The sequence below is a fragment of the Plectropomus leopardus genome, chromosome 18 (genome assembly GCF_026936395.1).
Source record: "Plectropomus leopardus strain MGB_pleo_1.0 chromosome 18, ASM2693639v1, whole genome shotgun sequence".
NCBI lineage: Eukaryota > Metazoa > Chordata > Actinopteri > Perciformes > Serranidae > Plectropomus > Plectropomus leopardus.
In genome coordinates, this window is record NC_142193.1 from 11982515 (window position 1) to 12008846 (window position 26332).

Here is a 26332-nt window from a genome sequence, read left to right on the forward strand (position 1 = left end):
TACACTTAAAATGACATTTTTTTTTTAGGTGGCTAAAATACATTCTGTTGCTGACCCCGATCCTCAGCTGTACATCGCACAGCTTCTGTGTCGGTCTCCAGCCTGCTCCTCCAAACTGGGGACGTGCTGACTGACATGTACTGTATGTAATACACTGACAATACTGACAATGGATCCCTTAAATGCAGCATAAAAATGCTTCCAGTATGACCACATACTTGTTGATAACAATCACATTACAAATACTATTACTACTTATATAATACTAAATACTAGTACTATGCCATGAAGAAGACAATCATTTAAGGGGAAACCCAGAGGAGGCCAACTTTATTGACATGGCTGGTACTGTTCAAGGATAAAGAGAGGATGGTTTCACCATAAGGTCAAAAACAATAAGAGAACAGATGAGGACGCTTTTCTTATCTTCATCTTGTGCACCAAGAGAACACACTCATCAGGAAGTAACTAAACATTACCAGGTTTCCATCATCACCCGGGTCCCGACTTTCTTAGACAATAGCAAACACACAGCACATCATATTTGTTGTATTTTATGCTTATCTGTTGCATTGAGTAAAATTAAACAGCTTGCATTACAGTCAAGGAACACACAAGGCGTAATCTATTTCTGCACAATATTTCATGCAGATCAAACAAAACAATTAACTTCCTGAATTAGTGTCAAAGGGATGCTCATAATCGGTGTTGCCTTCGGACTTTTACATAACAGAAAAGTGTCCTTATCTTACACCGATGGCTCTATCAGACAGCAAATTTACAATAAATATACATATCAAAATTAAAAAATGGAAAAAAAACTATCATCACACATCAACACTTTACATTCCAGTAAAATGTACAATGCAGAAATCTGTGAATGGCAACATCAAACATAAAACTTGTGACAACAGGAGGGAGGGGGACTTTGCCGGCAACAAAGCCAGCACAGCTGTCTCCACTGCCATCTTTCTACTGTGCTTCAGCTCAACTGTAAGTGTATGTCTAGGCTCCAGCTGTGAATTTAAAAAAATGCTCAAGTGCTCCTATTGGCTTATGACAAGGAGAAAGTTTTCAGTGCGAATTCGTAGCAGCCAACTGTCTGTCTGACAGATTCTTCAAAGGGGGAGGTGCCGCTTGCTAAGTGATTTTCTTTCGAAATCATAAAGCAAGTTTTTAACTTTCATGCAGAATATTCCCCTCTCAGCAGTAAGTTGAGACGAGCCAGATAACAGCTTGCTCAATGCTCAGTTGCATCTCAAGAGTTTCCCCAGGATGTCACTTCCTGCATGAATCCCTAAAAGCTCTAATACAATAGCTGCACAATCTCTGCAATCTCAAAAAATCCGGGAAATATTTGGACCAGTGTCGCTAGCCATTACTGACTTTAAAGTTCGTTTCATTCTGAAAGGAAGAAAACCAAATCCAAAACCAGTAACACTATCAACTCATTCCGTGCCGCCTTGGCGTCCTTGCTATACGGGCTTAAATTCATTTGTTGCATGTGGTCATTGGGTTGCATTCATTCAGTCAATGGTATAGACAGGAATCTGACCAGTAATCAGTCAGTCATTAAATATGGATGGTGGGTCGGGGGGTTGACGTTGTTGAAAAGTCCTGATGTAGTAACTGTTTAGGTAGACGAATCCTCCGTTTAACCAAACTGGAAGAAGAAATTTCCTGGTCCAGATGCTGAAATAAACAACAAACAAGTCAATAATTCCAGATGGCTGACAGTTGAAAAGTGTCCTTTCTCAAAGCTTTCTGTAAACATGCAGTAAATAAATTACCTTCGAAACTAAAACCCCCTGGGCCTCCAAAGAAAGCCTTGAAAATGTTGTTGGCATCAAAATCTGGTGGAGACAAAATGTGTGTAAGAATCAACATCAACAGAGAACTTACCAGCTAGATTCTCAAAATGAAAACTGCAGCTGTGTATATTAAAAATGGTTCACTAGTTCACACAGTACTTTAGGCCGAGTCCTCATTCATACAGGTATTTTGGAAAATGGATGTTTTTCCTCTATTGTGGCCTCTCATCCACACGTAAACAGTCATTAAGGCCCAGACGAATCAAACCATCATCAGAGAACTATCAGTGTGGAAGGCCGCCTGTTGCATTGCCACACGCTGTTTATGTCTCTGTCAAAAAGTTGTACATGAACACACCGCAAAGCAAACGGCCAACTTGCACACATGTTCTGCAAGAGAGAAAATACCCCTACATATCGGCAGACAGTGGTCGTCTGTTTACGTCATTTAAAAAAAGGAAGACCGGAGGACTGTCATGATGCTAGTTAGCCAGGTACCACATTTAAAAAAAAAGACTCCAATGTTGAAAGAACGAAGCATATATACCGTGCGCCAGTGAACAACAACCCAAACCATCAGGAAATGTTTCTGTTAAATGGTTCAGTGGCTGACAAGAGCCAACAAGGGCCAACTGTGCGGTACACACCACGGCAACAAAGGCGAAGATGCTCACTGATGGCCCAGCACTTTACATTTAATTTAGTTGCTAAAGAGCTTCACAGAGGAATGCAGCAGTATGTTTGCATCCAGCGTCTGCAGTTTGAAGTCCACTAGACACAGCATACTTTGATTAGATGGTTGAATAGGGACAATTCTGGGTATGGGATTGCTGTCTATGAGAAGTGAATCTTGTGCATGTCCAGAGCATCACTCGCATCTTTCATCCTTATAGCAAAGAGGAGTCTACAGTAATGAGATCTCCAGTGGGTGTTTTATAACATTAATGTGTACAGTTCACCACCTTTGCAACGAGGGGAGACAGCAGAAGACATTTGGAGCTGATTTAATGTCTAGTGTGGATGGATATATTTTGTAAAAAGGACACATGGACAGAATTCTTTTACAGAGGGGAAAATATTAGTTTTCAAAATTATCTGCATACATGTAGACAAGGCAGTTCACCCTTGAGGCTTGCCCAGGTACTAACCTCCCATGTTCATGCCGTCATCCTCCAGGTCCTGACCGCTGTCATAGCGAGACTTCTTTTTTGGGTCTGAGAGCACGCTGAAAGCCTCGCCCACCTCCTTAAACTTCTTCTCCTCTTCCTTCTGCAACTCAGGACTCGCTCCACTGTGACGGTCTGATGGGAAGGGGGAAAAAATGTCATTGGGCCAAGGGACAAGCGTATACAGTGTTGTGCAGAATCACGCAATGATTGATTATTGTTACAGAGATGTTTTCAGTTCAGCTAAGCACCTGGATGATGTAAAAGCGCCCGCTTGCGGTAAGCTTTCTTGATCTCATCTTCTGTGGCGTTTTTATCCACTCCAAGCACTTTGTAATAATCTTTCCGCTTACTTTTCTTCAACTCCAGCTGGGCATTTTTCAGAAGGTGCTTGTGTTCTAGATCACAAACAAAGGACAGGACATTTTAACAAACGATGAAGCAGAACAAGGAGGAGACATCCCTGCTGAAAGCTTTCAGGGAGTCTGACTCTCACCTTTTGTCTTCTCTGTCTGGTAAACCTTCTCATAGTCTCGCACTGCCTCTTCATACTGCTCTGTGTCCATGTAGCTGCAACACAGTATGCATGAGTCTGTAACTGTTTCTCTACCCGGCGTGAACAACAAAATGTAGGTGAAGTTAACAAGACTGTCTTCTGCTTGTCCACGTCTAAAAAAAAAAAAATAAAAAACACCCCAAACCAACTGAACTCCCTGTCTACTACAAACCAAGTTAGAAAACTGAGGACATACCACTGTGCTCTCCGCAAATAGGCCTTGATGTAGGTCTCATCCAGTTTAATGGCCTTCGTGCAGTCTTCAATGGCCTGTTCTAGTTTCTTCAGCTTTCACAGAAAAATAAAAAAGTGTGACCATGCAAGGCGGAGACAGAGAGAGACAAGTAGCGGCCTAGTTCTATTGATGCGACAGAAGAAAAGTACAAAAAGGCAAAGATACCAAAACTTATTATGCTGCCAGAGGGACAGAATGAGAACTTTGCAAAGTCTGAGCATCTGCTAACCTATGAATGACTGAATGAGGCTGAATGGGGTATGATCTGTATGCCAATATTTCAATGTTCGCCCGAGTCACTCTTTCCTTTTCCTGTATTTTGTCTCCCTTGCAATATTTGCAACCCTTATTTAATAATGTATTAATACAAGTATTCCAGCTAGCTTGTATACTCATGGAGCAATACATTAGCCTTAAGTGGCACTGAGCAATGAGCCACCAAGGATGCTCAGATAAATTTTACAGTTGAACACTCAAACTTGTCAGATGTTAAAGCAACCAGTGCCATCGCTCCTGTGCACGTTCCTCACCTTAGATCCAACAGTGGCCCTATTACAGTACAGCTTGGCATTGGTCTTGATGTTGTTGGGGTCTATTAATAATGCCTCAGAGTAGAGCTCATAGGCTGCCTCAAAGTTTCCCTCCTTGAACGCCTTGTTCCCTTCCTCCTTCTTGGCTTTTAGTGCTTTGGCATTCTGGGAAGACAAAACAAAGGGCAAGCTTAAAAGCTACTCTGGGTTACAATAACAGCCATGTCAATCAGACTTAAAACGAATGATAGAAAATGACACAGTTTTATTTTCTTAGGCCAACTTCCTGAGTTAACAGCCACTTTAAGAGGAAAAGCCTTCCAATCTGATATAAATGTAATGTTCGGATTTATAGGAATTCGCAAAAAAAGTTGATTCGATTTAGAAATCTCTCATCTGCTGAATGACTCACTCTGCATGCGAGCCGAGCCTTGTCGTGGTCAGGAGCCATGCGCAGCGCCTGTACAAAGAACTGGACAGCCTTGTCAATGCAGTCCTCGTAGTACAGACAAAGACCCCGCACGTACAGAGCATCTGCATTGGTCGAGTCCATTCGCAAAATATCACTGAATGGGAAAAAATTAATAATGTTAATTTTAAAAGACAGCATGCATATAAAAAAGTAACAAGTGAGACATCACATATACAACAGCATTTTTTGTCGTCTTTTATCATTTAGTTCACATCTAAAAACTGCAGTAAACTCGGGATTATATGCTTCCCTTCAGTGATGACACAGTCCACGAGTATGCAGGGGCGTCGCAACTAGGAGACTCACAATTTTGATTCTAAATCAAAAATTAAATGAGCTTTCAGCAGCGGCCTTCAAAATCAAAAGCAAAATTGGCCACTCAAAAAAGACACAGTGTAGCTTAACAGTGGCCTGCAGCTGCACGATTCAAGACAGCATGGCCACTGTCAAAAAATAAAAGAAAATACAGATCTGCAAAATCCTCCTGCTTCCCTGAAGTCTTGTGCTTGGCAGTGTTTTGTCTTTCCCGTGAGAAATGTAAAAAAGGACGCATCATTAACAGACAAACCACAGTTTGTAAACGATGCTATATGCTGGTACCATCAGCCACTTTATGCAACATTAATTATATATTTACAGGCATCACAAATGATTAGATTTGCCTGGTAAAATACCCAGGATCTGATGGCTTTTTGCAGGTGAGGAAACTCAAGCTTGCTGTAAAGTTCCCCTCTGACATCTAGTGGCTCTACTTTGTGTTATTGCATTTAACACTTTGTTCCCAATTATCTGGTAAAATGAGTTTTTATTTTAACATTTTATATAAATTATTTACATTTGACTTTATGACCTCAGTGTGGCAAATTCCTCCCAAAATATGACTGCTATATAACACTTGATACCATACTGCCTATCTTTTTTTTCCAAGAACAGTCTGATGCAATGATGTATGTCGCAGTTGTCAGGCATTAAAACCAACATCGTATAACAATTGGGACCCCCCTAGTAGCAACTGAAAGTAAACCTGCTAACACACGAATCACGATGGAAGCATAGCACCAGCCAACGACATTTTGTTAAATTACTTATATTTAATTTAGCCGAGAAGGCCTCATTGAAATACAAGAACTCTTATTCCAGGAAGTCCTTGTCAAGAGACATTTCAGCTTTAAATGATCAGAATGACTCCAACCTCTCTGACAAAAAGCAAGCTCCACACAGCTCCTGAAGGCACTCCTCTGAGAATCTTCATTTTCAAGGCAAGTTATCATGATGGGATGGTCACTTTAGGGATGTGCCATTTCTACAGTGTTATAATTTCCAAGTCGAGAACAAGCTTAAACTTCTTCCACGATTTTTAAAAAAATATATAATACTTCAGAATCATAGAAACACAAAATTATGCATTTGGTTTTTAAAACTACCAAGTGTTAAAGCCCACAGATTTCAGTAATCTGACATACTTGTATTTACTTAAGATGAGTCGGCTCAAGAAATTAATCAGACACACATTTATTAACATTATTCTGGTGCTATAAAAGTGTTGTACTTTTTTGATCTGTACATTTTACAGGACTTCTTTCAAGTCATATATCATAGTTATATGAGTCACATATTGTAAGTATTTTACTAGTAGGTTATAATAAGAGCTGCAAGGGGTTGATATGACACATATGTCTTATTTTGCTTTTACCTGGCGCTCATTGTGACAAATTTCAATCAAGTGAATTACCAGGTAATTTTTGAGTATGCAGTGTTACCTGGCGACAGACTGAGCCTCAGGGTAGCGCCCCAGCAGGGCTAAACACTCTGCCTTCAGTATCTTGAACCTATGACAGGCTGTGGCAGACTCCAAGGCACGGTCCATGCAGAAAACAACCTAGAGACAACCAGAGCACACTTGCAGTCCGTTACTGGTGACATACCACAAGTGACAAAAATAAGTAAGATTGTAACTGCAGTGTATCTTACCATCCTGAAGTCTCTCTTCTCAAATCCGATCTCTGCCATTCTCTCATATTCAAGGATGGATTCTGCATTCTTCAGCTGACAAAGGAATTTGCGGTATTCAGCAGCAATGTTTAAGACCTGTAGTGGACTAATTGTTTTGCAGCAACACTGGCACCTCTCCAGTGCAATGCTTAGTGCTTGTAAAACCAGGTCAATGCAAGCAGCAGTACATCTGTTAATAACCTACAACTGTCCTCCTGGCTTTCTCAGTGTGAAGTAAAGGAATACTTCACCCACAAAATGACCATTTCTTTATCAGTCACTCACCCAATGTTACCCTGAATTTGTGAATATTTTTTTTTTCTTCACGTGCCACTATGGTGAACGAAAAATCCAAAATCTGAGAGAATTCTCAATGGACCTGAATAAAACATCAGTTTACAAACTCTCAGACATCTCCTGTGGAAGTCTCATTCATCCAGGTGTGTGCTCAGTATTCCCAAAACACGTGCATTTTAGCTAAAATGTTGCAGTTTTAAACCCTTCCACAGGAGTTGCGCTTCTTCTTGGGTGATGTGAGGGTCTAAGGGCAGAGGGATGTCGTACACTGTAAAGCCCTCTGAGGCAAACCATGTTTTGTGATAGTGGGCTCGACAAATAAAATTGACTTGACTTGACTTCTTGGCAAGCATTCCATGAGTTCAAACACACATGATTACCTATATACGCGTCACGTCCGTGTTTTAGAAAGTAATGATTTAGCAAAATGGCATGTGTTTGGGACTGAGCATACGACTGAGTAGTGAAACTTGGATTATAATTCATGAGTTGTGTGAGAGTATGTCAACTGATTTTTTTTAAAAAAATGTTGTTAAACACGGCTCCCTTTTCACTCAGTTCACCAAGAATTTGTTGTTTTGGGACTTTTCACTAACCATAGACACCTGAGAAAAACAAAATGTACTAACTATTTCAATGTAGCACGGGGTGTGTAATTAATATACAAATGATCATTTTGTGGGGAAAGTATTCCTTTAACAGTCTCTCTAGTTGAGCTTATTTTAACCACTCGCTGTCCGACCTTTTCCACTTGATTTCCACTTGTTTGGCAAAGCTTATCTGATAGCAGATAATCTTGTCTAAGTTGTCAGATCACGCTCTATCAAACTGGGGGAACTCACCTCCTGTTGGGCCTGGCTGTTGTCAGGCTCCAGCTCCAGAACCCTCTGGAAACAGCGGCTGGCAGCCATAGCATTGCCAAGAGACAGGTGGCACTTGCCCTCTCGCAGATGGCCCTGTGGGTAAAAGATTAACAGTTAACGAACTGAAGTGAAAACATCACTCAGTTACCTGGTTAAAATCAGTTGGGCACTGTGTATCAAATACTAAACCGTGATTAGCTCCATCTTAATTCTTTGTTATGTGGCACACCTATTAATCCCTCTAGCAAAATCATGATGCTCACAGCCCACTGGACAGCTACAGGTATGTCCTACAGCTTATGTATAGCACTACAAACTTAACTGTATACAAGCATGAAACAGGTCGTTCCTACAAGCTCAATAGCTGTATAGCCAAGGTCCCACGTTTCTATGGCCTATCTAAAACCACATTCCAAGTTAGTTTTACTCTATTATAAAGCATATTTTACTCATGTTATTTACATATTGAATAGCTTAATGAAAACATATGCCCCTTTTTCTAGGCATTATCTACAGCATTCTGGAAAATGTAAGAAATCAATTAGCAAAGCATTAGTAGAAGAGTTAGGCTGAGGGAAAGTTTAGACAGCACAACAAAAATAACACTCAGGACAAATTACATATTACAGCCTGAGAAATCTTAAAAGGTAGAATTCACCCCCAAACCAAAAATACACATTTTTCCCATGTTTCCTCTTTCCTGTATGCTATTAGTCTTGCAGTGGTATACTTTGAAATCTATAAATTTGAAATATTCTGTGGCATAGAAAATGATAGTTATCATACTGTGTCCATTTGTTTATCTATGGTATTGAGAAAGAAGCTACTGGACAAAGAATTTCACCTTCGCAAGCTTATTGTCTTTCTTCCTTGATTGCTTGTCAAACATTTTGCACATTTTAGTTCCATTAACAAAAACCAAAGAAACCTACTGTTTTCGTTCCTTTAAAGGTCATTGTGACTGATAATACACATATATATATATATATACTGTGACGCCATGATATATTCTGAGACAATTCATGTTCCATGAAAATCTCATATCATAACAATGCAAAGTTTTATTTATCAGTCTAGATTGTTTTGATGTGAGTTGCAGAGTGTTAGAGATATTGGCCATAGAGAGGTCTGCCTTCTTGACAATTTATTGGAACTAGATGACTCTCAGCTTGTTGTGTTCAAAGCAACAGAAAATATTTATAATAATATATAACAATGTCCCTTTCCAGAAATCACGACACAGTTACTCATGACAAATCCACAGATCTTGTTGTAAGCAATTTTAAGTAGGAACTATTTTCTAGTGTCAATCTCTGCTGTGCTGTAATATTAACTTGCTCAGCCATGCTAGTTCAGCTAGCAGTAGATGCACATTTCAATCTGTGCAGTGATACAGATGTAGTGATGTAGTACAGTAGGAAGAATCTAGAGTAATGATTATGATTTCTGGAGAGAGACATTGCGGTTGAGTTTTTCAAATGTAATTTTTAGTGCTTTGAGCGCCACTAGCCAAGTGCAATCTAGCTTCATTATACTGAGGAGAGGGCAGACTCTACAGCTGACATCTCCAACACTCAACAACTCACACAAAAACAAACTAAATTGACTAACAATGCTACATGTAAGAGGGAAAATACATATTTTTGATTTGGGGGCCGAACTGTCCCTTTCACAATCTAAGACATTACAAGAGTGACTTTCCCCACTAATAGATTGCCATTGTTTGTTTTCCCACAACCTACCTTCATGAAGTCGTTATCTAGTCGCACTGCTTGCTGGGAATCCTCTAAAGCCTCTCTGTATCGGCATAACATCATTAGCGTGGCTGCTCGGTTTCCATAGTAACTTGCATTCTTCGGACACATGTCTGTATAACAAATAGGTTATTGACATGTTATCAAGGACGGACAGAATTCAAACTTTTATTTCTAATCCAAACAGGAAGTCAACATAATGCCATCGACTGACAGGAGGACTGACTCACATAACTAAGGGATAATTACCTATGGCCTTGGTGTAATAATTGAATGCTTCTGCGTAATCCTTCTTGATATAAAAGGCATTGCCTTGCTCTTTGAAGCCCTCTGCTTCCCTGTTGGCACAAAGACAGATAAAATGGCAAATTTAGCAGACTCAGATGAGTGTGTCTGAACAGAGTGAGATAAACAGGCGGTGGTGTAATGTAACAAAGTAGCAATACTTTATTACAACACTTTAGTTTTTTGGGGGGAGTATCTGTAACCTACTTGAGTTTTTATATTTATGTCAACTCTCACTGTTGCTCCACTACATTTCCTGTATACTTTTACTCCAGTACATTATCCCCTAAGAATCTGCATTACTTACTACAATATCGGGAAGGATGGGATGAACAGATGACTGGAGGAATGGGGGTAAAGGAAAAACATTGTTTCTCTTCAAGTGTATTAAAGATTGTATTTTTAAGGTTGTGTACAGTTTAAGAAAAAATACACTTCATAATTACAGAATTGGGGATGCACAATAATATCGGCACATCATCGATATTGTTAGATATTGGCTTTAAAATGAAATATCGGAATTGGCCAACATGCTGATTTCTGCTGATATCACAAACCAAGGTATAAATAAATTCTAACTGATTTGTGAACACGTACAAACATCAATCCGAAGTACTTGGAATATTTTTCTTACTTTGCACAATGGATGACTATTACATGTACAGAAAAGCATTGTTTTTTTATGTCTCCTTTTTCCATCATAAAATGTATGTATGTATGTGAGTATGCATCATATGATGTTAATTCCACTACAGAAAAGACTGGATGATCAACAAAATTAGGTGGGCAAAATGGGTTGTTTTTATTTCTGCCTATCAGATATTGGTAAAAAAAAAAAAAAAAAATCCAATATGGTGCATCCCTCATCAGAAATCTGACCACTTCCTTTTCTATAAGCAACACATACTCGGACTATTATTTTCTGCATAAATTACATTTAACATAATAAAATTACGTTTTATACTTAAGTACAGTAAACATCAGCTACCTTAAGACCTGTACTCAAGTATGGCTTTCAGCACTGTACACAGGTGTATGGGAGTGGTGGTAAACTGGTTGGGTTTGTACAGATTAACTTCTTGTGTTCAAATTAATTTCAGCAGTAAAACCACAAAGTGTGAACATCATATTCACTGTCCTGTGTACAGAGAGCATGCCCAGGAATGTGACTGTCAGTGTGCATGAGGGAGCTTGCCGGCCCGAGTCAGCTAAACATAGAAACTTAGAAAGCACCAAACCAGCAGGTCACAAGTGTCCCCTCCAATCAAACACGTAGCTATTTTGTGAAGCTGACGGGCAGCAGAGCCAGGAATATATGACACCATGCTGTGGGCCACTGCCGTTACTTTTTTTGGAAGTCTTTCATGTTTTACCACGACCACACAGTCACTGAATGGTGGCATTGACTACTTAGCTAGATAGTATCATACTGGGAATGCGGTAACAATGTGAAAGCAGTACTCTTGACAGCTTGATAATAATCACAGTCCCTTTACTGTAACCCAGAAATCCATCTGGGGAGCTAGCTAAGAGGAGGACAACCAAGCTAAAAGCTATCTGGGGCAGAATTTAGCTTAACAGCGGTGGCGCGCTAGTTAGCTTTCATAGTGCGAACTGCGAAGAAAATTAACACCGAAAAGACTTTAAATTATATGTGTCAGTAAACTACTTCGTTATATATGCATTTCTACCGCTGACAATATATCTTTCGTTTGTTTTACCTTTCTAATTCTTCGTCACTGAGCAGTTCGATGTCGGGGTCCATGTTCACAGCATCACAGTTCTCCGTCGCCATTTTGCCGTCAATTGGGAGGGGCGTGGCCACATACTGCAGTCGTTACGTACACTGTAAACAGGAAGTAGTCCGATAGGGAAGAGGAGCAGTTTGCTTACAAGTAAGAACTATTTTCTCATGTAACACATATCTACAAACAGGTAGCCAACATCAGCATATACATTTTTTGAAGACACGAGTTTTAGTCTTTTTCAGATAACATTAGCTACTTGATTTGTGACGTCGCGGCTCTGGATCTCACCGAAAGCTAATGCTAAGCGATTTCTTAATGTCATAGACTGGAGGAAGGTTAGCATACTCAGCTAGCTAACGTTACTAAAACGTATCAGCGTGACTTATTTTTATATGTCTGCGATATTTATTCGCGCTAAGTTATTCATTGTCTTGTTAACAGTATTGTTAGTATTTGTTTATTAGAAAACACATTTTAGTAACGTATTTATCTAAAATGCATGCAATGTACAGTATGTACCGTTACTGGCAGCATAACGCCAAATGATGAAGTATTTGACTCAAAAGTGTTTTTGTGCATTTTCTCTGAAAAACAGATTTTCTGACCTAAGAGTGAGTCATGGGCAAAAGCTGTAAGGTAGTTGTGTGTGGTCAGGCTGCAGTTGGCAAAACTGCTGTACTGGAACAACTTCTTTATGCCAATCATGTTGCAGGTATGCCCTCTGCCGAATAATACTGTTTTCTTATTTCCATGTACTTCATACAATGCTGCTGAACTGTCTTTTATATTTACTGTCAAGAGTGTGTCACAGGCTGGCTATTCTCTGTTTAATTTACTGGCATTACACATTTAAAATATTTAGTTTCGTAGTCATTTATTCCTTCTTATAGACAGTACATTGGAATAGCAATTGAATCAGCAAAATATATTATTGTCATTAGCTTACAGTATTTGTAAACTACAGTACATGTTCAATGTGCAAAATAAAAAGGAAATATAAAGTCCAGCAGTTACAGTGAATTAATTACAAGCAAATGTCTCATCGCTTATGTAATGTAATACACTTTATATGTCTCTTTTTTTGTCCACTGTTAGGTTCAGAGCCAATGGAGACCCTGGAGGATATCTACATCGGCTCGATAGAAACCGACCGTGGCACACGAGAGCAGGTGCGCTTCTATGACACCCGCGGGCTCCGGGATGGGATGGAGTTTCCTCGACATTACTATACTTTTGCAGATGGTTTCGTACTCGTCTACAGCATTGACAGTAAAGAGTCCTTCAAGCGGATGGAGGCCCTCAAGAAGGACATCGACCGTCACAGAGACAAGAAAGAGGTGAGGACTGCCATAGTTGTTATTGCTATTATTGTAGCTGATGCAGTGTAGTACAGGGATGTGGACAGTGCTAAAGATTAAGCTGATGTGGGGCTAACCTAATCCTGATCCGCAGGTGACCATTGTCGTGCTGGGTAACAAGCTGGACAGGCAGGATGAAAGGAGAGTCGACTCTAACATGGCCCAGAACTGGGCGAAGAACGAGAAAGTGCGTCTGTGGGAGGTGTCGGTGGTGGACCGTCGCACACTGATCGAACCCTTTGTGTACCTGGCCAGCAAAATGACGCAGCCACAGAGCAAGTCCACTTTCCCTCTCAGTCGCAATAAGAACAGGGGCAGTGGTTCTACAGACAGCTGAATGATCAGACACTGTTGTCATGTTCACAAGAGAGGAAAAAGGGAACTTAGTTTTGCTAAAAACTATTTTGATATTATGAAGGATTGAGGTAAGAGTTAATTTGGAGAATGTGGTGAACCATGACAAGAAAAGGCAGAATGATTGTATATGAATATTTATATATACAGTGAGTACTGTTGATGATGGTATAGCCTCCATGATTGATTTTCTGGTTAAATACTTCAATTGTAAATGAGTGAAATGTTGATCTTTTACCAGCAATTGAAGAATGCAAAGTGTTTTTTTTTTGTCATTCCTATTTTATTGCTTTGGATTTTGGTTGTTCATCCACATTCTGTATTATTACCGCTGCTGACATCAGCAATCATGTTTGGACTTAAACAATGTAGTTCTTTAACTATTGACAATCAACAATTTGATCTCAGTTTATACTTAAATTGTCCTGTGATTATCACATGGTGCTCACTGTACATATAAATTAGGACCAGGCACACAAATACAATGGCTACTATTTTATTTACATGTATACTACATGTACACACAGGCTGAATCAGAGATTGCAGCACCCATGTTACCCAATTATTGCATCACACAAATGCTGAATTTCACGTTCTGTAAAAGATTTGATAGGTGAAGGTATTTTATTGATACATTATTGATGATGTACAGTAACTGTTTGTTGATCTGGAGATTTGTTACACTATATTTGTTCTTTGCTGAAATGAGCTGTTTGATGTTATACAGTGAATAATGGACATTCCTTACCACATAATGCCTTCTGTACAGGCTTTAGAAATGTATATATGAGATAAATGATGTTGAGGAGAAAGGCGGTTTCTGCAGGCTCAGGTGCTACTTTTTTTCTGGTTGTGATACATAAAGACATGAAACACTACAGTAACATGGTGTGGCATGAACAACATCATGTAATCAGTTATAGTCACTGTGGAATCTGAAGCTGGTATGTTTTTATGAAGCTGTAAAATAAAACTCTGAAGTATTCATTAGCTGACCATCAAACTGTCTCTTCAGGGTGCATCATGAGTCAAAATATGAGCAGCTTTGAATGTTTGATTAACACGGGGAAAATTGTTTATATTGTCTCTGTTCATGTGTTTGTGTCTCAGCCTTCCACACTATGTAACATACATGCATACATGCTCGTATGTATTAATATCCATAAAATGTGTTCACTTGATATTTGTTTGCATGTTTTGTAAACAAATTAAATGTTTTTTTTGTGCCTAAACAGAATTTGTGTGAAGTGCCTATTTTTATTTCAGCTTTTTTCTTTTTTAATTAATGGTCGTATTGAGAATAGCACTGTTCTCTGTCCTCCAGTGGTCACACTGCAAAACTACAAAGGATTAAGCCAAACTCAATACTTAAAAGCATTACTCTCAGTAAAACTCTTAAAATAAAATAATTAAAGCAGTAACAGCTGTGTTTTTAATATTCTGACCACTACCAAGAAGCATTTATGTAAATATAGGCAGACCAAACATTCACAGAGGCACTATATGACATAGCTGTCTATATTGTAATACATTACATAGTATCTGACAAATAAATTGATATTACTAATACAGATTAAACGTTTGTAGTAAAATGCCCACAAATAAATGTGATACCTCTAAAGAATAATATTAATCACTATAAATGTCACTATGTGGTAGGCTTGACACCCAGGGATGCTGCTCACTGAAACAGTCATTGCATTTGTACAGAGAAGCAGAAGCAGAAATAATTGTCATATTTCGTGCAATAAACTGTCTTCAGCATATTCCTGATGATTTTTGATACCAACAAAATATGGATTGTATAAAAGTGAAATATTAATGTAAAACAATCTCAGGAGAAATGATCCCCTGTCGTGCTAGCAGTTCACTGATTACTGGAAATACATGGGTTCTAATTTTCTAATTATCCTTTTTAACTCCCGCACTGCCACCAAAAACATCACTGCAGTGAAAAACTGAACCAGTTTGTGTTCAGATATCTATGATAAATCTATCTGTGCACTGCAGTTCTACATATTTTATGATTCACAATCTCAGGAAAACTGGTTGAAAATTGTACATTTATTGGAATATTAATTAGTTTAACATTATATATCCATCAATAAAAGTCAGATTTTGTAATTGTTGAATTGGCATTACATTTTTGAGGCCGTAGTAAGAATAATGTTTGTCAGACAAGGTCAGAGATGTCATGACAGAGGAAATGATCTGCTAGTTCCACGTGGGCATGTTGACTGGAGAGGTTAATGCAAGATAATGAGAAAACCTCAAGTGGAACATTTATGAAATGATATTACAGTCACCTTAGTTTCCCCAGAGGGTGCTATCATGTACCATCTCATTTCAATCATGTTCTTTTTAATGACTTAGAATAGAGCCAACGCACTGATGTTACTTCGCTCAAAACCGTTTAGTTATTGGATCACACATTCAGACTGTGACAGTACATAGCAGTGTTGACTTTATGTCCCTGAGTTCTGCTGTCAAAGTCTTTCTGTGTAATGCCTCCATGTCTGTATTGACCCACATAAAAAAAAACAGAAGATACACAACACGAAATGTGAAATACACACTGTGAGTGTGCCAGAGCGAGAGATCGATTTGTCACTTGCTTGTGTGATTTATGAACCTTCTTCCTTCCTTCAGACTACACTGACCACAGAGGAGAAATTCACACTTGCTTGTCACAGTCACAGCGCAACAAGGCGATGCCCTCGTGTTGCTTCCAGTAATACCCTTTTTACTGTTGCATGACAGTGTGTCTCGTGACTGCAGCGGAGCATCCAGTTCTCCCAAGAGACCCATGAAATAGATAACATTTTATACCTCTTTTTTTGTAAAGAGAAAATAGGCTTCATCTTTTGGAAGCTGCTGTGCTGACCCTCTTTTCACTGACCCATCATGAGGCATCTGATTAACAAAACAATTCCACACAGGAGTGAACACATACAGTCTAAATGGCACCCTTACCTTTATTCTCTGTGCTATCAGCTTTTTTTTCCTGTGGGATGGAAATACCAGCTGCCCTGAAGCCATCAGTTATGTCAAATGTTAGTTGTCATGCTGGCTGCCCATGGGCCTCTGAGACAGATCATTTGTCCTGAAAGCACAGGGTGATTTAATCTGGGATAAATCAAGCTTGAGGCTTTTTAAAGCATGCAAAAATTGGCTCTTAGTTATTGCTTAGAGTTTGTGCATTCAGTGTTGAAAGGCTTTAACGCCTTTGACATTATCCAGAGGGATAACACACATTGTCTCTCACCAGTCAATAGAAAGACAATTTAAGCTCAATAGAAGACGAAATAAAGACACTGTGGAGGCTGAAAAACAAATTGATTTATTCCAACCGTCCATCTCCTTCTCTCATAATTCTTTGGCCTTTCTTTTACCCTGAGGTGCAAATTTGCAGCATAAGTGCAGCAATATTGATCGTTCTGTATTTTACAGTACGGTCATTGACTGTGTAAATGTAAATATTTTTTTGCAATGTATACAGAGAGCATTTTCTTGATATTTCTGTATTTACAATAGGAATAATGCGCGATTAGGCAGCATTTGGTTTCACGCACTAGCCTAATAAAAACATTTATTCAATAAATAAAGCAAAGATACTAATACTACTGAAACTAAGATCATCAGCAGAATATAACTGAACACTGAAAAGTCTATATTTTCTTGTAGTCTTTCTGTTTACCCATATATGTATTAAGAAATAACGATTTCATGTTACTCATTATAGGAAGTAATTATATTTTCATTTTCACAATTACAGCATCTGTAACACCTTACAAATTGAAAACCGTATAGCCTATTATTTGAAAAAGGTGTAGACTTGAGTCACATGACTTGGACTCGAGTCAGACTAACGCCACAAATTTGATAACTTAAGACTTGACAAAATCAAAGGAGCCTTTAACACCACACTGTAAATTCTGATTAGTTAAACCCACTTAGAAAAAGCACGCAAACGGACTGCCTCAAAAAAGTCCAATGCAATAAGTACTGTTTGTTGTACTAACAAATGCTCTTTAGTGTAGTACAGTTACACTTGAGTGTAGTTACTAAAAAAACGGTATGATGTACTTGTGAATTTTCTTCAGTTGTACTCCAGACTTAGTATAGACTACTAAGAATTACTATTTAAGATAACTCAGTAATCATAAGTTAAGTTTACTGTGTTTGTATTCCAGACAACTCACTTATTTAAGTTGGGCTAACTAATTTAACATATCCTGCAACTTAGAATTTATCAGTTGTATTTACTTACAATTTACTTGATAAAACCATGCAAACCGATTGCCTCAAAAAAAAAAACAAGTAAGTGGTACTTGTGTAACTTAAGTACTGCAAACATCCATTACATAGATATGAAAAACAGGTTGCATTCTCCTAAAATAATCAAATTTACAGTTATACGTAATGAATGAAGTTAATGTAAATGTATTTTTAAAATTTTTCTAACAGTACCAAACTGGTGAAGAGGCACAAAGCTGGCATTGTTCAGTCACTCCAGGATTTTGTGATTGCAGCAAGTAATGTAAACTCAGCTGATCCCTGTGAATGCTGCACGTTCCTGCCATTTTTAGAAGCAACAGGCTGACAAGTGCAAAGTGGCTTCAATCTGTAAGCTTAACAATATGAACGAGTAATGACTCTGGCAATGGACCTTACACATATACGATGAACATTCACTAGCAGTGTCTATATGTAACTGGCTGCTGAACACTTGGCCTGACAATTTGAATACCTGAAAGAAATTTACATAACAACAAAAAAAAAAAATGTGTCCACTGTCAATGACAAGTGAGATCTAATGCCAAATGTTATCACTCGTATACACGTATACATTGTAACTCACCAGAAGACTTTTAAGAGTTTGCAGTTTTGGTGGGTGTTTGTCCTGTCCCAAACCAGGCATCACCCTGTGAATGAAGGTGAAAGTGTTCTGCAGTCCATGTGTAAGGCATATGACAGGCCAAACAAGAGGCAAAATGCCTGAGGTAGGTTCTTGAGCTCTGACATTACAATACCTCCCTCAGTGACGATGGCTGTGGCCACTGGGTGAAGGTGGTGAAGATTGGGAGAGGCACACTCATCTTCCCCGATTACAGTCAAGACCCAAACCAATACCTGGGCACATGCCTCATTGCTGTAAGAAACCTGTATAAAACCAAACACAAACAACATTAAAACAGGGAAATGTTGTTAGGCATGATCAATTTTCATCATGTTATTTGTCTCTGGGTCAGCAGTTTGCTGTCGGGTTCAACTTAACACAGGCAGGCAGAGGTGCCTTGGAGCTAGAAAGCCAGCCACAGAGCAACGTGGCCACTTCGGCAGATTCCCAGCAAGTGAAACTAACATAGAAACACATACACTAAATACACATACATACACCCACTCAACTGTCATGGTTAGCATGCAGTCCATACCCATCTTTGTACTGAACTCAGAGATATAATTGACATTAGTCCTTATATCTGACTCACTACAATACCAGCAAACACAAAGACACAAGACACAAATTCCCCCAAAACTCTTTATGCTACTTCAAGATGAAAATAAGAGAACTTACGAAGCAGGTCTTGTAGAAGTTACTGGGGTCATCACCAAGTAGAACAGGTGCGAAAAGCTGTCTCATCTGGTTTCTAGAAGTGAACAATAAAGGTTTATGCAACATTCAGAATTCACTGAGCAAACATTTTTGTCAAAGTGAATATGGAACAAGAGTCCCCACAAAGTTTGTTTGACAGTGCAGCAAACAGTTACTGAGTGACACTAAGTGATTTTTAAGATATAACCTTATTCTTATTCCATCATATCCCCCCCTCATCACCATTGTTGCAAAAAATAAAATAAAACAAAACAAAAATCACCATGATAATAATGGTTCTCAATCTGCTGCTCAAATTTAGCCAATGAGTCTCCAACACATCCTTTCTTGGACTTAAAGATTATGACAAAGTGTGGTGTGTAGGGGTCCAAGGCATTAAAAAAGTCACTCTGCAAATACCTACAACAGCAAAAACGAAAAAAGTGACTAAATAGGCTTATATAACTTATATAAAGTTAACATTTGCACAGTGCAAATTTCACCAAAATCTCATTTTCAACATTAGTTTCCATTTAAAACAGATATTAATATATAAATATGGACAATGAATAAATTCATGATCCAAATGAATATTGAGCAAATCTGCACTGCTCAGGTGTACATAAAAGCTCAACATGAAATGTGATTTTAACTCTATAGTTATAACTTTTTTAAACTGACAATTGTTTATGCGTGGTAAACAGTACTCTGGTTTACAGGCCAAAGCATCAAATGTGTAACCAACCACTGAAGCGTGTGTCTCAAAATCGACAACATTTCAAGTTTGCAACTACACACTTTTGTATCCAAAGTTCAAAGAGGTTTTCAGGCAACCCCTGGGCAGTGGTGGGGAAGCATTACCGAAACAATCTTAAGCAAGCTCTGCTGGCACCTAAAATACTGTGCAGTGCCTGCTAGCAAGTTAGCTAACTTGCTAACAGGCACTGTTAGCGCTAGCGTGTGTTAGCTAGCGCTTAGCATACGTTTGCTAACGCTAACTAATATTGGCAGCAGTCAGACCCACAAGCTCACACACAACTATTGTTTGATAACTTACCTTGTTATTCTTTAAAAGAGAATGGTAAAAATCCGAGCAGCCTGGCTGTCTTTCCTCTGTCTCCTCGTCGGCGCCAATACTCCTGCTCATGCTATGCAGATCTGAACTTAAGCTACTGCGCACGCTCAGACCTCAGCCTCTTCTTCTACTTCTTCTTCGATTTAGACTTTTATGGTAGACTTTGGAGCTCTTAGGTGGTTTAAGTTTGCTTCACTGTGTTTTTTACCCCTGCAATTAACTGTTACTTGATAAAAAATTTTAAAAAAGTAAAAAGTGCATTTTGTTGATTACCGAGTAAAGTTAACTATTTTATGCAAATCAGGTCAGCTACTGACTAATGACTTCACTCGACTTGTGCCTTTTTACTTGGCACTATTAGATACTAGATACCTTCCCCCTAGTCCAAATCTTAATGTTAGTCTATTTAAATAGTGTGCCACCAATCAATTAGTTTCCCTTCATATCCCAAATCAACTGTCATTAATGCTATTCCCAGCAAATCAACACCTAATTCCCCAGATGTTCCACTTTTTTTGAACCAATCTGTCAGTATCCAGTCAAATTGCAGGAGAGAACCATGAAATTACATTTCTGAGAGCCAGTTGAAAAAAATAATGCCAAAAAGAATTTTGTTTGAGTAGCCTACAAAAACCACATGGTCAAAAAAACGACTAATAGTATGCAAACAGTATAGACAGAGACGCAAAAACTTGCACAAGTTGCACAAAGACCGGTAGTTTAAGGGTTAACATAGTTAGCAAGCAAGTGCTGAGCTACTGTTAGCTTAACAGCTAAATAAATATATTTAACATATTATTACTCTGTTGTTAAAATGACTTTACATTTGGTGAAGAGCACATTATGACTTGTTCAGGACTTGAAACTCAATGTTCAGGACTTGGGACTTGACTCGAAAATTAGGCTACTTTTATATACAAAATAATCACGACTGAAAATAATACCTACCTTATAATTAGCTTACTGTACAAAGTACTTGTTACTTTGCCTTTTTATACCAACCAACAAATAGCCTACTAAATACATTTTAAAGTTAGGACATAAGTCTACAGCAGGCTAAGTTTAATACTGAGTAAATGTATTGTACAATAAAGTGCTACAATTTGCCTATATTTTGTTGCATATTTAATTTTCCACTAGCCATTATGTTACATTAGTAGTCATGACAGTTACATAGACTACAATGAATCAGTATTAGGCCTAAGTTTAACATGGCACTACAAAGCCTCGCCATGTCTCTATTGTGTTGTTTCTTCTGCAGTTAAACAGAAGCGCACACACACACACACACACACACACACACACACACATACACTGAAGCTATGTTTTTAAGGAGTGACTCTTGAGTTGAGGAGTAGTGCCTGACCAACACAAGAGATAAGGGTGTCACTCCCTCCATGGAGAGGAGGGAGGACTCAGATAAGATAATGGATCAATACAGCGGATACACACCAGTGTCACAGCTTAGCAAGGTCATCATGTCCTTCCTGCCATATCACCGCCTTTAGTAAGAACTGGGGATCCAATGGCTTCCCTTTGATTGGCACCACAGGAGCTGCTGGACTTGGATGTTGTGCTTATCTGCCGTTTCCACAAAGCCTAATAGCCTAAAGACAGCATCAATAAATAATCCAAGGACTCTTCTTCAAATAAAGGAGAAAACTTGAAAATTAACACAAAGTTAAATTCGTGATTATCCAGTGAGATGGATAAAAGTCAATATTACATGTGAAAATGGTCTGCTCGTTTTCACTGCGTTGAAGCAAAGATGGGCAGAGAGGGGCAAAACTGTGTCATGTTGGCAAACACACAGCTGCTGTTTAACAGTCCAGGAGGATTCATTGTTTAGTACCAATCCAGAGTGAAATGGCCATCTGTGGAGAATCATGTGTAGATAAAGGAGATTAGTCTGTCTCTAAACCACATCAACCACTCAGGTATATTATTGTATCTCTCCTCTGTGTGCCGCAGATGCAACAGAGCTCAGACACTTGTTTCCATTTGCTTTCACCGTCGTATCTTGGCTAAACACCAGCCCTGCTGTCACAAGTTGTTTCCTGAAATGGCTGGAAAATGAGTAGCTGTGGGGTTGCCACATGAACAGATGCTGCGAGGGTGGTGCACACTTTTCAGAGAAGCTGGCACCTTCTGCACCTGCAAACTCAGGATCACATTTAAAATCAGTTTTCATTTTCTCACTCAGAGCTGGATGTGCTCTTTTTTTTTTTTTTTTACAAACTGATTAATAAGTAGAATTTTAAAAGAGTGGTGTTTTCTTTTCTAAAGTATAATTCCATCAAAGAAAGTGCAATTCTGAGCATCTTCGCAAATCTGTGTTCATATTGTCACTCTTTATTCATTAGCAATCATCTGCCTGAGTTTTTTTTTCTGTCTTCACACACCCACACACATATTGTTACTGCTCAAATATCAGTCTGAGTCAGTCTGTGATGTTTTTCATTTTTACCCATTATGACGCAGGAAAAGCACACAAACACATAATTGTTAAAAACATTTTCTTACAAGTTCTAAAAGCTTTATTTTCCAAAATCCATCCCTTGTCCTCTCTATGGTACAGCACTGTAAGTTGTGTGTTTTTTTTTTTTTAGTCAGTCCATCCACGTGTACAGTGTTTCCTGCTCTCTAGAGCTATGGAGGGATACCCTGAATGGATGGTCATGTTGCTCAACCTGTCACCCCTGAGAAGGCCTGGCTAATGTGACTTTAGGATATTGTCTTAAAAAAAGGCCTTGAATTACATTATTAATTCAGTCACCATCAACAAGGAGAAAAAAAAGAGCTCACTCAGAAAGAAATCATTTTAAATATTTTCTCTTGTACTTTAAAAAAAACATGTAAATAAACGAAAGAAAGCATTATTCCTTTCCCTATATGCTGCACAGAGCCTACAGTAACATAATCTACTCTCTTCTATAGCAGTTCATTTTGATACAGATAACAACTCTGATAAAATCTCTATAGTTACTCTATGGTTTCTACATATAATTTGCCTTCTTTAGATTCTGTATTTTAAGAAAGTTCTTTAGATTCAGAGTTCCCACTGAGCAATAGAAACAAACAAACAGTGAAGATTAAAGGCTGGCTGGTTCACTGAGTAGTGCGACTGGGGAAAATCACATCAGTATGGCCTCGCTTACCCAGAAAGACTTGGGGGTCCTTAAACAGAAATGTACATAGGATCGAAGGTTTTTGTAGAAGCACTAGTACTGGATGGCAATTACAGGGTTCTTACGACAGATGGCACTGCTGCATCACAGACAACTATACATATTGCACAATGAGAAATGCATAGGATTTGCTCCATTACTGTAATTTAAGTGATTTGGTGCTGAAGGAAAGATGATGTGTACGAGTCCTTATGAGACCTTGCCGACAGTTCAGGTTGGCAGAGGGAGGCTTGAGTGTCAGTAGGGATCCTGGGTGGCGAGGAGAAGGGGGACAGCACATGGACAGCAATATGACAGTTGATGTTGCACTTGTGACACTTATCCCAAACACTTGTCTCTGACGTAACATTGTTTTGCTCAGTGGAAGTCATACAAAAGTTCCCCTGCTCCTCTGAAAAGTGAAACAGCAATGTCATATGGCGCTGAAGCACCCTCTCTGCAGTGCGAGAGCAGCTATAAATGGAAAACGGCTCAGCCCCCGGAGTCACAACATGTGGAGACGGACCGTGTGAGCATCAAGCATCAAGGGCAGCATCGTCAGGACAACCCCCTCATTTCAAATGACTCTTCACTGACAATGCAGCGTTGGCCCTTGGCTGTGTTGGAGTACATAATACATTGTTACAGGTGCGTACAGTATAGAATAGATAAAGCCATTGACACACTGGAAACACATCATAAACATAAACATACTGAATGTATTGCTTTAAATGTGAGACTTGTCTTAATATGGATAAACCATAATGTGATCGTTCTCACCTGATTGTTTTTTTCCCTTTCAAATGAAACTGACATGGGATTGTAAAAACATACACCTAGGGCAAAACAAAGGTGAACATCAACACATTGCTTTTGTAAGTAAATCAGTTTTAAGGTGCTTTTAATGTGGTTGCCATGGCACTGTGCTTTGTTCCCTCCCACGCTGTGCACTGACACCGCAACGGGATGTCACTCAAAAAGTGGCTGAGCAGCCTCCCCACCCACTGTCATCCTAACTTTTCACCGAGCTCTGAGAACCCATCAAGTCTTCAAGTTATCCATTGTGTTTTCATCATGTACGCGGGCGTGTGCACGCGTGCTGGGCGGGAGGCTTCACCCCTCCCCCGCTCCTCCTCCTCCTCATCAGCTCATGCTGGGATCACGCCGCAGAAAATCAAGGGCAACAGCGAGGTGACGGCGGGGTGAAGGAGGAAGGAAAAGAACAGTCATGAGGGGAAAGAAATAATGGCATTTTGCAATGTAAGACATCCATGGCTGCAAAAATGTGTCTGTGCTGTTAGGTTGGAGAGAACATAATCAAGCTGCATTACATGAATGACGCACTGGAGCAAAAAAAAAAAAAAAATCATTTCAAGGACAGTTTTGCAAATTGAAACAAAGTCAAGTTGACAAGCTGACCTTTTCTGGACCTTAATGAGTGCTTAATCCTGGGGATACACAGAAGAAAAAAAATCTGGAGGGCTATGACTGTGGCTGTGACTCATAAAGAAGAAAGAAGCTTTCATTTGTACGAGTTAAGGGCCAAAGGAAACAGCTGGAGGTGCAAAAGTGGCGCTAACTGGGTTTTAATATATGGAAATACAGTATGTAGTTATAACTTCAAATACCACCCACAGTGAGGACTGTTTGCTAATTGCGATATCTGAGATAAAATGTGACAGCAATTGCCCTCAGATGATCCCTTAAGCTTGTTAGCTGAAAACACTGATCAATGAGACCATCCATACATGAGGATGCCTCTGGTTCATCTGTTTTAATGATCTATGATCCTCCCACCATTCATGAAACCCCAAAACCAATAAGTTAAAAACGTTTTAAAAGAGCATCAAGTAAAGGGAACTTATTTTGTGGCAACCACACTAAACATACATCTAGACTCGTCTATATTTGTTCTCTAATAAATTACACAATAATATCCATAATCCAAACCATGTTGACCCATGAAATGGCTATAAATGCGGCCTCTGTGCACCAGTCACTGTCTGGAGGCCTGTCCTGCTCCGTAGGTCATGATAAGAGGAGCAGAAAGAAGGCATGATGGGGGACCTTGGCCTTTATGATAGGAACAGCTCTCAGGCCTGATGGCCTCCTGAGCGTCAGGGCTTGTGCACTCTCTCCGTGTAAGTCAGACGGGCTGCATAGTTTGCGTGTGGCCTTTGTCATGTGGGTCACACTAAGGGAGGGCCTGGGGTTTGGTAAAGGGACAAGGGTGGAGCTCAGATGGGATGTGGGTCAAGTTTTTAGTAAGGGGAGAAGATGATGGGTGTGTGTGTGGCCCGCAGCGGACCCGGGGCGGGCCGAAACAGTGCAGGGCCCAGGAAGGGTGTCTGAATGAAGGTGGTGGTGCCCACTGGATGGCGCAGAGCCAGCGGGTTAGTCGCCATTGTGCACAGCGTTGGCTGGGTGAGGGGGCTGGGCAGGAAGCCAGTTGTCAAGCTCTTGGTCAGCTGCTTCTGCAAGGCCAGTTTGGTCTGGAGGAGACAGGAGGGGGAACGTTGAGAAGTGAGAGAAGACCACAGTTAGGTGACAGTTCCTGGGCAAACATGTTTCCTAAACTCATGGGCCTTGTTTGCACACACAGAGGAATGCAATTTTATTCGGGCTGTCAAACGCTAAATTACTTAAATCGCGATTAATTGCAGAAAAAGTTAATCCCAATTAATTCCATTTTTTTAGTCACTTTTTGGTTTCATTATTTTGCATTTCAAAACAGTTTTGAAGTCAATATAGACAAAGTAAAGCAAATCCCACTGGATGATCTCATTTAGGATTCAAATAACAGCAAAAAAAAGAAGTTATTTATGGACCTTGATCACGTCACAATTAATGTGTTAACGCTGACAGTCCTACTTTTACATGTTGCCCCATACTAAATTTTATACGCAGCTGGATTCCTGATAGCTCCTGCACTCAGACATACACACTAGGTTATTGCTAGAATTACACACATTAGATAGGACCAGGGTTAGATGGCAGCCATTTACTTTAAAGCTCTAGGATGTTAAAAGGATAGTTCTTTTATTTTTTTAACAAACTATAAAATGCTTTACTC

General features: G+C 39.3%; 3 protein-coding genes and 1 long non-coding RNA gene across 9 annotated transcripts in view; 1 reads left to right on the forward strand and 3 right to left on the reverse strand.

Moving 5' to 3' along the window:
- Window positions 1-301: 301 nt before the first annotated feature.
- dnajc7 (DnaJ (Hsp40) homolog, subfamily C, member 7) lies at window positions 302-11839 on the reverse strand. The gene is made up of 14 exons (XM_042504723.2): window positions 11683-11839; window positions 9926-10014; window positions 9665-9789; window positions 7902-8015; window positions 6742-6816; window positions 6531-6649; window positions 4711-4864; window positions 4299-4463; window positions 3730-3821; window positions 3474-3547; window positions 3229-3375; window positions 2960-3112; window positions 1791-1853; window positions 302-1692 (listed from the first exon to the last, which is right to left on the reverse strand). The coding sequence occupies exons 1-14, from the start codon at window positions 11754-11756 to the stop codon at window positions 1655-1657; spliced, it is 1482 nt and encodes a 493-aa protein (XP_042360657.1). The 5' UTR covers window positions 11757-11839; the 3' UTR covers window positions 302-1654.
- Window positions 11724-14658, forward strand: nkiras2 (NFKB inhibitor interacting Ras-like 2). The gene is made up of 4 exons (XM_042504724.2): window positions 11724-11856; window positions 12305-12421; window positions 12805-13046; window positions 13162-14658. Exons 2-4 carry the CDS (start codon window positions 12328-12330, stop codon window positions 13402-13404), a joined length of 579 nt encoding a protein of 192 aa, XP_042360658.1. The 5' UTR covers window positions 11724-11856; window positions 12305-12327; the 3' UTR covers window positions 13405-14658.
- A 2084-nt stretch (window positions 14659-16742) lies between these two features.
- Window positions 16743-20188, reverse strand: LOC148186443 (uncharacterized). Its single transcript, XR_015774804.1, has 3 exons — window positions 20075-20188; window positions 19000-19072; window positions 16743-18584 (listed from the first exon to the last, which is right to left on the reverse strand). It is a non-coding gene; the product is annotated as an uncharacterized LOC148186443 (long non-coding RNA).
- A 2418-nt stretch (window positions 20189-22606) lies between these two features.
- Window positions 22607-26332, reverse strand: part of znf385c (zinc finger protein 385C) — a 198251-nt gene continuing 194525 nt past the window's right edge. For 5 of the 6 annotated variants that reach the window (XM_042505284.2, XM_042505282.2, XM_088069076.1 and 2 more), the window contains one exon: window positions 22607-25751. In XM_042505284.2, the coding sequence (XP_042361218.2) occupies window positions 25521-25751 (231 nt within the window). In that variant the 3' untranslated portion in view covers window positions 22607-25520. The remainder of the gene's footprint in view (window positions 25752-26332) is intronic. The other variant, XR_015774806.1, reaches the window with a different exon arrangement.

Coding starts and splice junctions, on each gene's coding strand:
- dnajc7 (XM_042504723.2), bottom strand. CDS start 11,756: ATGGCGACGGAGAACTGTGATGCTGTGAACATGGACCCCGACATCGAA. Junction 6,817..7,901: donor ACAGCCAGGCCCAACAGGAG/GTGAGTTCCCCC, acceptor TTCCTTTGTCAG/CTGAAGAATGCAGAATCCAT. Junction 1,854..2,959: donor TGACGGCATGAACATGGGAG/GTTAGTACCTGG, acceptor TGTCTCCACCAG/ATTTTGATGCCAACAACATT.
- nkiras2 (XM_042504724.2), top strand. CDS start 12,328: ATGGGCAAAAGCTGTAAGGTAGTTGTGTGTGGTCAGGCTGCAGTTGGC. Junction 12,422..12,804: donor TTATGCCAATCATGTTGCAG/GTATGCCCTCTG, acceptor GTCCACTGTTAG/GTTCAGAGCCAATGGAGACC. Junction 13,047..13,161: donor GTCACAGAGACAAGAAAGAG/GTGAGGACTGCC, acceptor CCTGATCCGCAG/GTGACCATTGTCGTGCTGGG.